Here is an 18,654-nt window from a genome sequence, read left to right as displayed (position 1 = left end):
TAGGGATGGGAGAAAAAGAGGGGCCAGCTTGATTCACAAATCAAAAGAGGCAACTGCTAAATTACCCACAGGCACAGCTTTCTAAGGTGGAATACAAAGGCCAAGTCCAGCATGACTGACTGAAAGAAAGAAACTGGGAGGGATGACAAAATCACTGCATCACTGAGATGCTGAGTCACGCAACACAGTAATGCCAAATCTTACTGTAGTAACTTGATGCTGTCTGAGTGACGAATTTCCTGAAGGAAAAAGAGTCCCATGGATGTCTCTGAGAGTTGGATTGAGCATTTAGTCCCACTGGCCCTGACCCCAAGCCCATTTAGGTCAATTACTGACCCCAGTAGGTTTTGGATCAAGCCCCTTGAGGTATGCTTTCCACTTGCATGGGTATCAGCCTGCAGGCTCCGTTCTAAGGTACAGCGAAGCCTGTAACCATTGGCTGCCTTGAGCTCTTATTTTTAACTCAGCCCATTCCCCTCTGCCTCCTGTGGGAAGCTCACTTACCTTCCTAGAGGACAGTGTGGAGGAGCAGCAGTCACCCCCATCGTACTGGCAATACGCCCGGTTATTGATGGTGTCACACCAGCCGTCTGCTTGGAAAGGCTAGAGAGAGAAATGAGTAATTGCTGAGTGGAGACTGGCTAGAATGCTTCATGAATGGAAAACTCCTCCCAAGACCCGCGACTTCAACAAAGCCCTCATGCATCACCATCACTGTCTACGGCCCAACCCTGCCACACTTCCCCACAGCTTTGACAGTGAAAGTGTCCCCAGAAGAGCAGTCTATCAGCTGGCCAGTGTGGGGCTCAGTTCTGAAGGTGGTGTAGGCCATGGCTTGAGGAGCAATTCTGTACAGCCATGAAAAGTGAGGGAAGTGTGTTAGAAGGCCACATACCACTAGAGACAGGCCCAAACCAAACACCCTGAAATTCAGGGAAGTTCAAATCCAGAGGTGAGCTTCATAGCCAGCTCTAGCTCTACAATGGACCAAACCAAACCTCAGAATCAAATGCCTCTGAACTTTGGGTGAGTTCAGAACCAGTTCTGAGCTATGTGGGCCTGCTCTTCCACTAAGTTACTCCAGTTCGATGCAGCTCCACTGAAGTCAATGTCACAGTGCAATCAGGGCCCTAGACTGACTGCATACTGGACTGACTCCAAAATCTCCCCAGCCCAGACTTTGAGAAAACTTGTCTTCACATCTGAGCTTTGTGGCTTAGGCTGTACAGCTAAGTATGAGAGAGGCTGTGTAGTTTCTGCCTATTGATCACACAGTCAGAGCTCAGTACAGAACATGGTTCATCTGCCTGGGACTAAGAAAAAGGGCAGGCAAATCCATCCAAGATGCTATAGCTTAGCTCCCAAGTATCCGTAGGAGCACTGGGTAGAGTCACACAGCACAGACCCTGATGATAACTTATCCAGAGTGCAAAATGCTCCCACCTCTGTGCCAGCCCCACGGCATCTCTGCTGCACAGGAAAAGGGACATGGTCAGGGCCCCAACCTCATCACAACCCTCCTTTGGGGAATCTATCACCATCTTCCACATTAAACTCCTCCAGTTCCTGCCAGATGGGAGCACAAGAACCACAGTCACGCTTGGCCAGTGCACCAAGGGGAGACGAGGTTCTTGTGCCATTTTGCTTCATTTTCCTGCATGGCCACAGGGGGCAAGGCAAAATTCAGCCCCTGATTTGTGACTGTGATTCACTGCAGAGGACCCCAGCCTAATGATGACTAGAGAGAGGCGCTGGAAAACTCCCCCGCACACCCGTCTTTACCTTCAGCCAAAACTCAGCCTTTTACACAACAATTTTGTAAAACTTTCTCATTGTTGTGTGTCCTTACAAGAGCTGGGCCAATACTGCAAAACAAGTGCCCAGGAACATTTGCTGGAATTGCTAAACAAATTCACTCCAACCCCCCTTTTGTGTTCATGTTCTGGGAATATTCAAGGCTTGGGTGGGATTTGCAGAAGAACCTGAGTGATTTAGGAGCACAAGTCCCATTGTTGTTGTGCTCCTAAGTCACCTAAGTGCCTTGGAAAACACCTCCCTTGTCCTACAGTGAGATTTTTTTTCACTGGTGTAGTTAGATTGATGTAGCTACATTGCTACAAACCCCTAGTACAAATGCACTGCATGGATGTAAAAAGTGGCTGGCACTGGTGTAGGTTACCTCAGTAGCCACACAGGTACAGGTCACTTTTTACAATAATGCAGCATGTGTTTCATCTTGGGTTAGCATTGGTGCACCTCTATCAGTGTAGCTAAAAAAAATCCCCAGACCAGATAAGCCTCTAGTGAATAAACTTAACTCACAGACAAAAGGGAATTTCAGATTGCATAACTACCCAACAGGGTAGCTCTCTGACTGCAAAGCTTACACTTAAACACACAAGTCAAAATTTGCACCATTGCTGGTTAGTTACATGAGTCATATAATCATGGAAGAGAAATACCCAGTCAGGGATGAGAAACAAGTACATGTGACTTGTGTAACTGAACACCATTGCATGAATTTGAAGTATTTGCAATGAACTGTTCAGGAACAAGCTGCAACTGAGAACTATTTACCAGAGAAATTCATGAATAAACTCAAGTAACACATAAATGTGATGTCACACTCTGGTCATAACAGAAAGGAGGCAGCATTCATTGAATAAATTATTAGGAATTAAATATTCACCTGGCTCTAGTCTCCATGCTATTGGGTACTGACCTGCACCAAAAGCCCCTGGAAAGATTATTCCCATCAGGAGTGGGACATATTAGAAATACAGCCAGAAATCCTGATCTTGTCAGATTACCAGTTCCATTTTGCAGACCAAAGTGGATTTGACGGCCCAAATGGACATCCAGCCTTTATAGCATCGATCTGAACCAAACTTCCAAACCTCCGAGGTTCACCCCCCATTAGCAGAACCCTCCCCACCTAGCCAAGGCACGCGTTACTGAGAATGAGCAGTAAAACACAATGGCATTATCCCCACAACAGTGGAAGCCAAAACGCAGAACCAGGCACCACAAGTGCCGCAGCTCTCCTGATGCAGAAGCAATGCTGACGGAGGCAACTGTTGTGTATTGTGGACACAGCACAAATTACTGACGTGCATAGACTTGGAACCGTGAGGGCTAACTGACTGTGTATTGCATTAGATGAGAAACATAGAAACCACTATATAATAGCGGATTCAACATAAGCAACTGCTTAAGAAGCTATATCTGCAAATTCACGTAAACAGATTCAACACTCTGCTCAAAACATTCCCTACATCACCTCTATCCTGCTCCCTGAAATGAAATGAGCACATCAACTTCAGAAGTACTTGGGGGTGTGTGTGTGTGGGGGCGGGGGAGAACAAGGTCCAGTTACAAGTCAAGGCTTTCAGGTGGCTTGCGTTTTCTTTCTGGATAGCATCTGCCAACATTTTGAGCACTCCCTTGAGGAAGCAGTGTGTTTCCAGCAATGTCTGACTCAGATGTTCCCTTGGACGATGCCGGTCATTCAGCGCAGCTGCTTTTAGGCATAATGTTATTGGTGGTTGTGTCAAACTGGGGCACCGATGTTGGAACAACTGGCAGTTCTCCAAATTTTGCTTCTTTTGTCAGCCACGGAATCACACCCAAATCTCGCAGCTGGTCAGTGTGGTGGCACCAAAACATATTGTGTGCCACTTGTACGATGTAGGACAAAGGACCTGTTTGTGCACTAACAATTGCTGCAAGCCACGTACTGTGTCCCCGATAATAACGCGCCAGAACAGTTTGACCCACTTGTAGCTGACGGGGTGCACTGGTCCTTCGCCATCGCTTGACTTATTAGATGATTTCTAACTTGTAGATGTAGCTGTGGCGTTAATAAGTCCAAAGGTGACCTGAGATTTTGGCCAATAAACAGCATTACAGGTGTTTGGTTCGTTGTGGTACATTCTGTGTTTCGATATGCTAGCAAGAAGCATGACAGCTTCGGTTGTAATGACCACTTATCTGTCATGGATTGCAGGGTTTGCTTAAAAGTTTGTACTAACCTTTCAACAAAGCCATTTATGTCTGGGTGATATGGTTTTTCTTCATGTCTCGCTGAAACTCTTCTGAACTCAACTGAGGACCGTTGTCACTCACAGCTTGCTCTGGCAGTCCAGTTCTTGCAAAGAAACTTGAAAGTTTTTCTCCTGTTTGTACAGCTGTGGTGGTTTTCATGGAAAAAAAAACAACAAAACAATTTCTGGCCATTTGGAATGGGCATTCACCACTATTAGATACATCATTCCTAAAAATGTTTCTGCACAATCAATATGCAGACATGGCCAGAGAGCTGATGGCCATTCCCAAGGGTGTAATGGCGCTGGTTTAGGCATGCGCTATTCATGTTGGCATCACGAACATTCCCTGAGTGAGCTGCTGTATTCGTTGGTCAATGCCTGGCCACCATACAAAACTTCTGGTGAGTCCCTTCATTTTTACTAGCCCTACATGTCCTGTATGGAGCTCTTCTAATATTTTTGCACATAGTTTACTAGGTGTGACAACACGAATTCCGCATATGACACTCCCTTGATGTATGGTAAGGTCACCTTTGTGTGTGTAAAAGGGTGCCAGATTAGGGATATCAGTCTATTTCCGGCTTCATAAACCTCAGCTAGTGTGGGATTCCTCCTGGTTTCTTGCTTGATCAAACTACAAGTCGCAGAAACTCCTTCCCTCAGATGTAGGATTGCTACTAGGGATTGGTGGTCCGTGACAAGGGTGAATTTTCTCCTATATAGATACTGGGTGAATTTCTTCACACCCCATACCAGACTTAAAGCCTCCTTGTCTATTTGTGCATAGTTAGGTTCTGCCATTGTGAGCGATCTTGAAGCAAATGCTATGGGTATCTCACTGACGTCTGGCATTCTGAGCCATATAATTACTCCAATTCCACATGGGGAAGCGTCACATGCTAACTTAATAGGCAAGGATGGGTTAAAGTGCACTGTCTGATGTGACCAATTGTTTTGCTTCCAGGATAATGTTTTCACACTCAGCTGACCAAACCCACTTTTGACCAGTCTGCAGTAACCAGTTCAGTGGATGCTATATGGTTGCTGGGTTTGGTGCAAATCGGCTATAGTAGTTGATAAATCCCAGAAATGATCTAAGATGTGACACATCCTTTTGCGGTGGAGCTTTAATCTTCTCCTGAGATTTATGTAGGCCCTGCACATCAATAATGTGCCCACAATAAGCCACTGAGTCCTTGAAAAATTCACATTTTATGCAATTAGCTCATAACCCATATTCTCCTAGACATTTTAATACCCTTTTCAGGGTTTCCAGATGTTCATCATCACTTCCACCGGTCACAGTAATGTCATCCAAATAACATTGTGTTCTCAGGACACCTTGCAAAATTTGGTCCATTGCCTGTTGCCATATAGCAGGAACTAAAGCAATACCAAACACTAGCCAATTATGCTGGTACAGACCCTTTTGTGCGCTGATTGTGAGGTATGCCTTAGACTCTTCCTCAACTTCCATCTGTATGTAGGCCTGTGACAAATCGGTTTTGCTGAATTGTTGTCCCCCTGCCAGTGTAGCAAAAATATCGAGGCAGGGGATATTTTTCAACTTTCAGTACAAGGTTTATGGTGTTCTTAAACACTCCACACACCCTTTCTGCACCATTTTTTTTTTACAATTGGAATGATAGGAGTTCCCCACTCACTCCTGGCCACTTCTGAAAGTACGCCCTCCCTTTCCAGACGTTCCAATTCAGCGTCTACCTTCGAGCGGATACCGTAAGGGACAGGTTGAGCTTTGTGAAACTTGGGCAGTGCTTTCTCCTGTAGGATTATTTCAGCCTTCATGTGTTTTAGAGTTCCTATGCCCTCCTTGAATATTCCCAAGGCCTATTCAGTATCCCTTCCAGCTGCTGTTTGGCTGTTTGAGTGGAGACTGCTAAAAGTGACTGCAGCATCTTTACAGATATCCACTCCAGAGGATCCTTACATAACCATTCATGGCTCCACAAGGCCAGCCCCCCTTTCTCAACAACATATAAGGTCTAATAACAATAAGCAGCGTTTATACTCCACAGTCACATGCATCACTCCAATTGGCACTGTATTTCCTTCTGTATAACTTTTTAGTAACATTGGTGTCTTCCTCAGTTTGTATTTTTAAAAGTTTTCTCATCTTCTGAATGTGAGATAACAGACACTGCAAAGATGGTGTCCTATTCCATTTTAAGTGTTTTTCCCTGCCACCTGGGGTGTCAACCAGATTGCTGCCTTATCATTTTTGCTCACACTATATATACTGAGGCTGGCTACTCCACTCTCCCAGTATGTATAACTACTGCCTCTGTCTACAGAATGTACATTGATATTCCTTTTTCTGTATGCTGTGTTAGTCTCTTCCTTATTTCTCTTAGTGTGACAAACTGCGTGGCTATGACTTTTTTTTATTACAGCTTCTGCAGTAGGCAGTCTATAAATTGGCAGTCAGAAGGAGCATGGAACCTTTTTCCACATTGATGATGTGTCTGTCTGCTGAGTGGACTGGTTCTTGCCTTGGGTTACAGATAGTTTATGCTTTCCTACTTCTGTTTGAGGGCTGCTATGCAATTCTGTTGCATCCCTTGCAACAGTTTTCATTGCTACTCCAATTTCTACTGCGTGTTTAGAGGTAAGATTTTCTACAGTTCAGAGCCTCTTCTGTATGCTTTCATTAAGCAGTCCACACACAATTCTGTCTCTTAGGGCCTCGTTAAGCCACAGTGTTCTGATAATTTTTTTAACTCTGTTGCAAAGGAGGAAATAGATTAATCTTCAAGCTGATTCTGTTTATGAAACCTGAACCATTCTCCTATACTCAGGGACTTGGATGACAAGTGCCCTTGAACTATTTGCACTCTCTCTTTAAAGGTTTTGCTGGATGGCTTCTCTGGGACATCAGACTGCGTACTAAACTCTATGTTTTTCCTCCCATTACACTCAGAAATGCTACTACATGTTTTTTCTGGGGGAATCTCATTTACTTCAAAATACTGCTCCAGCCTCTCTCTACATGTAGGCCAGCCCTTCATGGCATTGACGAAGGCCTCCGTTTTTCCGATATAGCTTGACATTTCAACTCGCTGCTGTTAGTTTATTTGTTCCGAGTATTGCTGATTGTAGCAGACTCCTCTTCCCCCCCAGGGACTGCACGTTACATCACAGACTGTTTTGCTACTCTGATGCATAGCAGGTCCTTGAAATCCTCATTGTCAACTGTTGTATATTGTGAACCTGGCACAAATTCCTGATTATAAACACAGACATGCACAGGCAGCTGAAGTCTTCATGGTGACTGACTCTGTATTGCATAGAGACAGATGAAAACATAGTAACCCCTACAGAACAGTGGATTCAACATAAGCAACTGCTTAAGAAACTATACCTGCAAAGTCACATAAATAGATTCAACATTCTGCCTAATACATTCCAATACATCATAATAACCATCAACCGCAGCTGGGCCAAATGATAACAGCCCGCGTTGCCATCAGTGGTCTCCATCTGCCTATTTTTGTCCTCACGCCTTGATAGGAACAGAACCTGGGAATGGGCCTGTGATGGAGTCTACTCCCTACATTGGCCCCAAAAGAGTTGAATTAGGCCAGGTGGGCCCAATCAACCAATTAAGCTGCAAAGGGGGGGAGATTTAGGCTGTGAGGAGGGTGCTCATTAGAAGGAAGCACCCTGTGAGGGAATGGGCAGGGCTTCTATAAAGCCAGTGGGCTCTGTGTTTTCCCCTTCCGAGGGAGTCTCTCCACAAGCAATGACAGGCAGTCCTCATGCCCCTGCTCTATGTTGTTCCCACAGTGACTCAGGCTGTCTTCCCATTCACTGCCCCAGCAGCACTACTCTGCAGTGGCTGGTAGGGGAATCCAGCCTGCCCTCTACTCTGGGTTCCAGTCCAGGGCCCTATAGCAAGCAGTGATGGTCTCCATCTACACCAACCTTACTGCTGTCACCCCGGTCTACTTCCTACTGTACTTCTGCAAGCTTTTGACTCTTCAGCCTTCCTAGTCAGACCCCTCTTTCTTAGGCCTACTAGGTAAACCCCCTCTCAGGGGTTCCTAGTCCCTCCTCCCCCTGTTCCTTTTCAGGGACAGAGACTGCAGGAGCGGGAGGAAAACTGCACGTTGGAAGACCTGAAGGGGGCACTCAACTGGGTGGAGCTAATCCCCAGAATGAGGAGTCACCCAGTGGTGAGTAGAGCACCATGTGACAGACCCAAGACAAACCAGATGTAATTTTGCCACAAAAGGGAGGATGAAGTGAGAGCTAGGACAGGTGGAAAAATCAATGAATCAGTGGACTAATGCCCCACTCCCATTATCAGTAGCACCTGCAGTACCTAACCAAGCTCAGGGACCTAGCAGACAAACACAGAGTAAGAGCCAGCCCCTGCCTTCAAAAGCCTACACTCTACATACACCAGATAGATACAGGGTGGGAGAAAGGAGATATGTTACAGTTGAGAAATCAAAGCACAGAGAAGTGAAGTGACTGACCCAAGGTCACACAGTATCTGTGGCAGAGCTGGGAACCGAGCCCATCTCCCCGAGTCCCAGTCCAGCGCCTTAACCACACGTTCCATACGTTCTCTTGTTACATAGGCATGGTTGACAGCTTCGGGCTGGTATTTACCCTGCACCCCAACTGCCTATTTATATTTGCCCCTCCTCCTACTCCCTGACCCTACAGCATGGGACCCAAGAACAATAATAGCAACAACGTGTATTTACCTAATACCTTTCATTCCTGGAAGCAAATCAATTTACCAAGTTTTCATACAGTACATACACACCCATCACTGAAATGCAGACGCCCCTGGGATAGAAGGCAAAAGCTGTTTAATAATACTTAGCCCTTATACTGTGCTTCGCAGTCCTCCATTTATCCCCTCAACATAGGGAAACTGAGGATGAGACATTGGGTGACTTGATCAAGGCCACACAGCTGGTTGTTGTCAGAGTCAGGATTGGCAGTCAGGGCTCCTGAGCGTTAGGATCCATTGCCCGGGTTTAACAGTAATGCTACGCAACTGTTTAGGGCAGGAAATGAAGAACACTGTATCCAGCTAAAACTGACGGGGGAATAGCCAGCCAGCCTGTAATTACCCAAACTGGAATATGAGCAGGCAGCAGGGTTTATACTCGTACACTTGTGAAAAGTTCCAAGGGGTCTTAACTGACTGTGGGTGAGGACATCAGTCCTCTGTCCCATTTGAGAAAGGGCACCATGTGCATTAGCACCATGCTTGGGCCCTGCCTCAGAGTGAAGAGTGTCATCTACTGCATCACCCTAGTGGAGCACCCAGGGAAGGGTGTGATGGGGGGGTCTGAATTCTTTTGCACGATTCCATGCTGTAGTTTTTCCTTCGACTCTGCTCCACATGTCATGAGTCACTGGAAAAACAAAAATCTATTTCTTATTTAGTTTCCATGTAATTAGTGCAAAGAATTGCCTGTCTCAGATGCATGGGTCTCAATGATTTCCAGATCATTTCTCATGTGCAGTGTCTAGTTATGGTGGAAGGGGATGAAGAGGGGAGATTTTTTTCTTTCTCTGTATACCTACTAGAACTAATTGCTCCTTCCCTCCCCCACAAAAGTCCCCACCCTAAACAAATACAGGCTCCTATGGTAACATCTGTTGGGGAAACTTTGACAGCTCATGCTCAAAATTACATTGGAAAAACATACAAAAGGAAAATAAAAATGACTGATTGAACGGAAGGCTTGAAAGAGCTAGAAGCCCAGTTCTGTGACCTGTGTTTCAGTGAGTGAAAGGTGTCCAAGCTCTGACCAGATACTGAAAATCCATTCTGTCCCTGTCTCGTTAATAAAACGCATTACCTTGGTCTTTACCATGAGATGCACAACCACAGTTCTCCTGCCGACTTGTGTTCATTAAGAGGCTTTTTGAAAGAGCAGATGTGCTAACCTCAGAGGTCTGGACAAAATTTCAAATCAACTCATTACATTCTTCCTACTTCCGACTGTAGTTTGACTGGAGAGGGTGGGCTGGCCCTCAGCTGGTGAAACTTGGATTAGCACCATTGACTTCTACAGGGCAATGCTGAGGTACACACGCTGAGCATCTGACCCACTATTCTTTTTCACATCCCATCCTAAAGCGTTGTCTAGCACAGCTGTTTGCAACCCCACAGCTGTTGTCTTTTGCCTCAGACGTGGCTGCACCTCAACGATCTTTACAGTCACTGGACACTACATCTTGTAAGATATTTGAATAGTCTTGAGAGCATATCAGTTCACAGGAGGTCAGGATGCAGTGTAACGTGTCTATCCCTCTATGGTATCCCATGGCCCCCTTTACCCTAGCATCTGAGCACCTCACAATCTTTAATGCACTTACCCTCACAACACCCCCATGAGGCAAGGCAGTGCAATTATCAAACTGAGGAAAAGAGAGACTAAGGGACTTGTCCAAGGCCACACAGGAAGTCTGTGGCACAGCAAGGAATCAAATTGAGGTCTCCCATGTACCAGACTAGTGTCTTAACTACTGACGATCTTTCCTACTTTCGGTCCTGATGCTGCATAATGAGGCGACTTTGCAATGTTGCAATATTAAAATGCATAAAATTGCATTGCAACATCAAGAAGCAACCGCAGGGTTACTCTGTCCTACAAAACAGCCACAAATCAGTGCCTGACTTGATAGATGAGATGGGGTGCGCGAGTTCTGTTACAACACAGACCTGAAGCAAATCAAGACAATTGGCCAAAGCTGGACCTGGAGTAAGTCGGTGCGACTCTTGTTAACTTTTATATGAAGATAAATTGAAGCTGGTTGTTTTTGCTTCTAAAGAGACTGCATCTGGTTTCAATCTTCATAAGTGAAAAGAGGAACAGAACTGTTTAGATCTGCAATGTATCGGCCCTTACACCTACCAGTTATGATTGTGGGTCTCATTTTCCACTTATTCACACCTGTGCAAAGTGAGTGCAAAACCTCCTTGGCACTGGTGTAAATAGTCATGCAAATCAGGCGCTGACTATAGATGTAAAAAGGAAAATAAGGACAACCCAGGGAATTACAGACCAGTCAGCTTAACTTCTGTACCCGGAAAGATAATGGAGCAAATAAGCAATTTGCAAATATCTAGAAGATAATAAGGTGATAAGTAACAGTCAGCATGGATTTGTCAAAAACAAATCGTGTCAAACCAACCTGATAGCTTTCTTTGACAGGGTAACAAGCCTTGTGGATGGGAGAGAAGCGGTAAACATGGTATGTCTTGATTTTAGCAAAGCTTTTGATACTGTCCTGCATGACCTTCTCATAAATAAACTAGGGAAATGCAACCTAGATGGAGCTACATAAGGTGGGTCCAAAACTGGGTTGGAAAACATTCCCAAAGCGTAGTTTTTAGTGGTCACAGTCATGCTGGAAGGGCATCACGAGTGGGGTCCCACAGGGATCGGTTCTAGGTCTGGTTCTGTTGAAGATCTTCATCAATGATTTAGATAATGGCATACAGAGTACACTTACAAGTGCTTTGGAGGATAAGATTAAAATTCAAAATGATCTGGAAAAACTGGAGAAATGGTCTGAAGTAAATAGGATGAAATTCAATAAGGAGAAATACAAAGTACTCCATTTAGGAAGGAACAATCAGTTGCACACATCAAAATGGGAAATGACTGCCTAGGAAGGAGTACTGCGGAAAGGGATCTGAGGATCATAGTGGACCGCAAGCTAAATATGAGTCAACAGTGTAACGTTGTTGCAAAAAAAGCGAACATCATTCTGGGATGTATTAGCAGGAGTGTTGTAAGCAAGACACGAGAAGTAATTCTTCTGATCTACTCTGCTCTTTTAGGTCTCAACTTGAATATTGTGTCCAGTTCTGGGCACCACATTTCAGGAAGGATGTGGACAAATTGAAGAGAGTCCAGAGAAGTGCAACAAAAATGATTAAAGGTCTAGAAAACATGACCTATGAGGGAAGATTGAAAACATTGGGTTTGTTTAGTCTGGAAAAGACAAGACTGAGAGGGGACATAACAGTTTTCAAGTATGTAAAAGGTTGTTACAAGAAGGAAGAAGAAAAATTGTTTTTCTTAACCGCTGAGGATAGGACAAGAAGCAATGGGCTTAAATTGCAGAAAGGGAGGTTTAGGTTGGCCATTAAGAAAAACTTCCTGTCAGGGTGGTTAAGCACTGGAATAAATTGTCTAGGGAGATTGTGGTATCTCCATCATTAGAGATTTATAAGAGCAGGTTAGACAAACACCTATCAGGAATGGTCTAGATAATTAGTCCTACCACGAGTGCAGGGGACTGGACTAGATGACCTCTCGAGGTCCCTTCCAGTCCTATGATTCTATATGTGAAGATAGGAGGTTCTAGTACAGGGGTGGGCAAACTGCGGCCGTGGGCCGCATCCTGTCCACCAGCCATTTTAATCTGGCCCTCAAGCTCCCGCTGGGGAGCGGGGTCTGGGGCTTGTCCCACTCCGGCGATCCAGCTGGGGAGCAGGGTCGGTAGCCACTCCACGCGGCTCCCGGAAGCAGCAACATGTCCCCCCTTTGGCTCCAGGGAGCTCCACCCCGCACGCTGCCCCCACCCCAAGTGCTGCCCCCGCAGCTCCTATTGGCTGGGAACTGTGGCCAATGGGAGCTGCAGGGGCGGCGCCTCCGGACGGGACAGCATGCAGCAGAGCCGCCTGGCCATACCTCCTCATAGGTGCCGGAGAGGAGACATGCCGCTGCTTCCAGTAAGTGCCCCCCGGAGCCTGCACCCCTGACCCCCCTACCGGGTCCCAACCTCTTGCCCCAGCCCTGATCCTCCTCCTGCCCTCCGAACCCCTTGGTCCCAGCCCGGAGCACCCTCCTGCACCCCAAACCCATCATCCCCAGCCCCACCTCAGAGCCTGCACCTCCAGTCAAAGCCCTCACCTCCCCATGACCAACCTCCCTACTCCAGCTTTGATTCTCCTCCCATCCTCCGAACCCCTCGATCCCAGCCTGAAGCACCCTCCTACACCCCAAACCTCTCATCCCCAGGCCCACCCTGGAGCCCACACCCCCAGCCAGAGCCCTCACCCCCTATAGAATCATAGAATATCAGGGTTGGAAGGGACTTCAGGAGGTCATCTAGTCTAACCCCCTGCTCAAAGCAGGGCCAAACCCCAATTAAATCATCCCAGCCAGGGCTTTGTCAAGCCTGACCTTAAAAACTTCTAAGGAAGGAGATTCCACCACCTCCCTAGGTAACGCATTCCAGTGTTTCACCACCCTCCTAGTGAAAAAGTTTTTCCTAATATCCAACCTAAATCTTCCCCACTGCAACTTGAGACCATTACTCCTTGTTCTGCCATCTGCTACCACTGAGAACAGTCTAGAGCCATCCTCTTTGGAACCCCCTTTCAGGTAGTTGAAAGCAGCTATCAAATCCCCCCTCATTCTTCTCTTCCCTCCCACACCCCAACACCAATTTCGTGAGCATTCATGGCCCGCCATACAATTTCTATACCCAGATGTGGTCCTCGGGTCAAAAAGTTTGTCCACCCCTGTTCTAGTACAATTTCTCAGCTGGTGCAGGGTGTGGGTATGTGAGAAAGACAGACACATACACACGCAAGCTACTTTTGACTCTAATTTAGGATTCATGGGAAGAAAATAGAAAGTTTTATAAAGGAAGGTTTATGCACATCAGCTATTAATAGGAATGTAAAAATTTCAGTGAAAACAGCTTCTTTGGATTTAAGCAATGGAAGAAGAGATGGATCCCCAAGTACAACAACAGTGGGCTAGTGCATGTGAACCAGTGAAAATGACTAGATGGGTTTCATTGTCCAGAGCTAGAGACATTCAGAAAGGAAACGAACTACATAGACGGGGAAAACGAATTAGATATTTATGCTGGCTACATTGGCCATGTGAAGCTTAAGCTGGATTGGTGGCTGCTTTGCTTTGGCAGAGCAGAGCAAATGAGCTGGGCTGTTTCAGTAAATCTCACCCTCCTTTGTCTGCCCTGTCTATGTACACTGTATGTTCTTTGGGGCAAGGACTGTCTCTCATTGTGTGTTTGTACTGTGCCTAGTACAACAGGGCCCTGATCTTACTCAGGATCTCTAGCTGTTACAGTAATCAATAATAATGATGATAATATATTAAATGTCTGAATATGTAAATAGCCTTAACAACAACAGAATAGGGAAGAGTTAAAAATAAAATTTTAAAAAATCAGGAAAGAAGGAAACCAGGAAAGGGCTGTTACAAATCTCATGCTGTGCCCCAACCCACTCTTTGTGTGTTTGTACATTGTCTATTTAGATGATAAAATCTACTGAACAGGGGCACTTCAGAGGGCTTTGTTGTACAGTTTCACCCTATGCAGAGAGATGCCCTGTGGGGAAGAATGTCTTCTGCAACACATACTTTCCAGTCCACTACTTCTGCAGCAGATGCTTGAGATCCATTGCAGAGCTTATTGGCTGTGAGTTGGCTCCCTTCCCAGGTGGACAGAGCCTGCTATACACTTTAGAGACGTGTAAAATGCATGCTCATCCTGGGTCCAATCTATTTCCCACTGAAATTGATGGGGGTCTTTCCACCAACATCAGGGGCAGTTGGATCAGGATTCAGATCAGTCCTACAAGACCTTATGATGGGCTGAGTTACATGAGAAAGTGACACACACACACACACACACACACACACACACAGAGTGACAGAGAAGATAAACAAGGCAGATGAATATAGATGATGGATCCCTGGAATGCACTTGAATGTGAAAAATAAATTATGAATATCATAAATATCAGTGTGTTTGGAGCTTTGCCATGGCCATTTTGATGAAACTGATTTCTTAGGCAAGTAGGACTTGCCATAACAGAACAGATCTGTAGTCCATCTAGTTCCAATATCTAGCCTCTGGCAGTGGCATATACCAGATGCTTCAGGGGAAGGTGATAAAAAGAAGTACACAGTGCACCTGGCCAATTATGTAATACTACCCCAGGAGGACGGGTGAATTTCTTCCTAACCCCAGCTGCTGATTCCCTTCTGCACTGTAGAATGGGGACTGAAAGTGCCTGTGATCTCTATCCTATTCTACTAGAGGAATTCCAGATTCCTACCCCGTTGGAATGATTCCAGATTTATACCAGTGTAACTGACAGCAACTTAATGATACTGCATGAATCAAATCCTTTTAAAGATCCTACTAAGGAATTTGCTTCAATATCCTACCTTAGAAAATTGGGTAAAAGCGGCAGGAGTTTGTATATTCTTGCACACTCAGTCTTTGACAATTCCATTTTGTGCCTTTGGTTTTGCACATGCAAAACCCTGGACATGCCTGCGCAAATCATTTGCCCATGCAAATTGGATAGTTAGGCAAGAGAGCTAATGATTATTGTGTGTCGTACTCCTTGTCCACTATACATTCCAAACCAGTATCAGAGACAGATTACTAGGCAGTAAAAGACTGAGAAATATATTACGAGGATGGAGAGAAAACTCAACAGTCCACAAGCCACATTTCGGGATTGAAGAATGGTCAGAGAGAAAGTGGAGCTGCCATGCTGTTACAGTCCCACTATACCACCGTCATTGTTGCTCTTGCTACTGCTCTTCTAATACCACTTCCTCACTCGTTACAGCCCTTGGAACAGTCACAGTTCCACGGCCACCCCGGGGCGCTGGAGCTGGGAGATGGCATTAGATGAGTTGGAGGGGGAACAATGCAGAATGGGTCTCTGGAGCTGTTGCAAGGATATTTGTCAGGGAGGAGAGGTAACAAGGAGGAAAGAAATGGGTAAGGCTCATGTCTGGGAGTCTAGTGTGCATCTGACCCAGACTCTGTGCAGACCTTGGATGCACCTCTCTGAGCCATAGTTTGTGTGTCTATTAACAGCTACCTTCCAGGCCCATCACTGGTGGTAAAGGGCTTTGAGATCCTCCTGTGGAAGGTGGTAGATAGGGACAAAGTAGTGTCATTACCTTGAATCCCAGGCTGGTCATGTCAATGCTGTAGCTATCACTGCACATCAGCATAGATCCTTGTGCTTCAAGTGAAAACCGAGGGACAAATGAGCAAGTGCTGCTGAGTTCAGAAAACCCCTTTGATAGTCACATTCTAGATAAACTATCAAACTAGCTCTGGCTCCCTCCACCATGTATACTTCCCCCTCCCCCCTCATACACCTTTTTCTGCCTCAAGCTTCATGTTACATCCAACAACTGCAAGCACATACCGCCCCACAATGGCAGCCATGTAGACTAAAGCAACGAAGCCAAGGTCTGTGCAACTGCCAGAGCTGAGATACTCCACTTAGACAGACCAGATACCCCTGTCTGCTTGGCAAGAGGAGGGATCCCACACCAGGCCAGTGATTGCAAATCACACAAGGTCAGAGAGCCAAGTGAGCATCCTTACGCCACCACTATGGTCTGTGATCACTGGGCTTCCATGGAGCTGTTGGTTACAAACCTGCACCGCAGGAGCAGGAGAAACTGAATCAAAGGATTTTAGGACACTTGCCACAAGCCCCCTCCAGCTCCAGGTGGTGTGTCACTAAGTGAATCTCAGGGTCTCCCCACATCAGGACACGAGTCCAAGGGAACTGTTGTCACATAAGGCTTATGCAGTTACCATATGCTTTGCAGTATGGGCTGGCCCAGAAGGAGGGGCAGAGGGAGGGAGGGGGCAGTGGAATGAAGGATGCACATGCTGGAGGGGGCTCCTGTCAACGTCAGTAATAGTCCCACTGTTCCCCTTTCCAAGCCCCCTACGCTGCATGCTCTCCCTTCCTTTCTTCCTGCCCCATGCTTTCTAGCTAAGATCTTCACAAATGTCCAACTATTCTGGCTGCCTCTTGAGAGACGAAAAGGAGCCCATTTTCAGAAAGAACTGAGCCCCCTCCTCCAGGGCCCGCAAGCTGGGCTCCTGGAAATCCAGGCCCTCCTAAACCACTAGTCCCTTCTGATAATCTTGGCCTCTTCTCAGCACATGGGAGAGCAGCAGCAAAAGCAGGAGCCAGTTGCAGTAATGCTACACCGCAACGTCCTCGCCACGCGTGTGCTGCACGCACATATACACACACAAGCTGGCGAGGCAGCAAGCCCGGCATTTCTTGGCTCCTCCTGCCTGCCCATGGAAGCTGGCTCGGAATGCAGACTGTGGGAGGAAACATCAAAGTTCATTGTTTGGATTAAATATTTTTCTTGGCCATCCCTCTGTTGCTGAGTGTCGTTTATTTTATTATTTTTTCTCTCCCTCCTCCCCCGCCTGAGGCAGTCAGGCATGTAGAGAGGAAATCAGCTCCGAGCCACACAGTGAGGGCCCAGAAGGTAACAGAGCTGAACGCTGGCCAAAGCCCCTGGGCACTTCTCTCCATTGAGGCCAGAAGGCTCCCATGACCCTAAGACATCTCAGGACCCTGCAATTGCTACCCAATGGATTTGTAAAGCCACTGCACTACATTGCTAAGCTGACTGCAGTGAGTGAGAAAGCTTCAGAAAAACGTGCTACACATTCTTCCTCATATTTACTCTGGGCTCTTCTCATGTCTGTGTGAGCATATTCTGTAGCAGCTCCCCAGATCTCTGTCCCCACTCTGCTTCACTCCACAATCACACACCGAGAAAACGGGGTATTTCTGTTTGAAACCTAACACTCCACGTACAAATATCAGTTCTGGTTTCTGTTGGCTCTGGTACCATTGGCTTAACAATGTGCTTTGCCCACGATCCATGCAGTGAACGGCTCACCCAGTAACGAACATCAGAGCTCTCTACAAAGTTTCTTGACACCAGTGGGCAGTCTGCTTCTTCTTTCTCCACAGTTACATTTTCTCAATGGCTAGAAGGAAAAGCCCAGCTCAGAACCAGTCTGTAAAGAATGTGTTTGATACAGTTTTACAGATTTTAAGGTCAGAAGGTACTACTACAATTGCCTAACCTGGTTTCCCACACAGATGACCCCACTGTCCAACTGTCTGGGTTCTTGCTCCACCAAAGACAGTGGACGACTATCGTGGAATGAGGAGGTTGCATGGAAGATGCGCGAAACTGATGCACGACTGGAGAATGAAGGATGGCCACAGTGTGAATGCAGAGACCTCTAAACCATTGACTGCCTTGTGAAGGAACGCCCCATCTTTTCGTTTCCAGGAGGGATAGCAAAGGGGCACTCGGCTTCTCCTGAATGGATTTCAAACCTTTCCCTTAGCTTGTAAATGTCTATGAAAGACGCCAACAAAGACCTCCCAGGCAACACAGCTCATTCTCCGCATGACTGCTTGGCCATGAGGGTAGGTCTGCATTGCAATGTAAGCCCAGGGTTCAAACTCAGACGCAATACTAGCCCCCCTTCCATGGACACATAAATTACGCTAACCCAGGGCTTGGAACTCGTGTCCCAGGACCTCACAAAAGTGGAGGGTCCGAGCCTGAGTCAAGCCTGGACCCAAGGTTCAAGCCCTATTGAATTGCAGTATAGACACAGCCCCACTGAGCTCTCACTCTTGGAGTCCACCAAAAGTATCTCACAATTCCATGGGCCAACTTTCTTTGTCCTCTGCACAGTCAAATTTGGTAGACAGTCAAGTTTTCCAACCACAAACAGAGCTAGAGCGGCCACG

At 46.3% G+C, this 18,654-nt stretch overlaps 1 protein-coding gene across 1 annotated transcript in view; it reads right to left on the bottom strand.

The window, feature by feature from the left end:
• The window catches only part of PAPPA2 (pappalysin 2), a 175,689-nt gene that overhangs the window by 2,567 nt on the left and 154,468 nt on the right, over positions 1 to 18,654 (bottom strand). The window contains exon 22 of the mRNA XM_037907043.2: positions 505 to 603. Within this exon, the coding sequence (XP_037762971.2) occupies positions 505 to 603 (99 nt within the window). The remainder of the gene's footprint in view (positions 1 to 504; positions 604 to 18,654) is intronic.

The sequence above is a fragment of the Chelonia mydas genome, chromosome 8 (assembly GCF_015237465.2).
Source record: "Chelonia mydas isolate rCheMyd1 chromosome 8, rCheMyd1.pri.v2, whole genome shotgun sequence".
In the NCBI taxonomy this organism is placed as follows: Eukaryota; Metazoa; Chordata; order Testudines; family Cheloniidae; genus Chelonia; species Chelonia mydas.
This window is presented reverse-complemented; position numbering and strand designations above follow the sequence as displayed.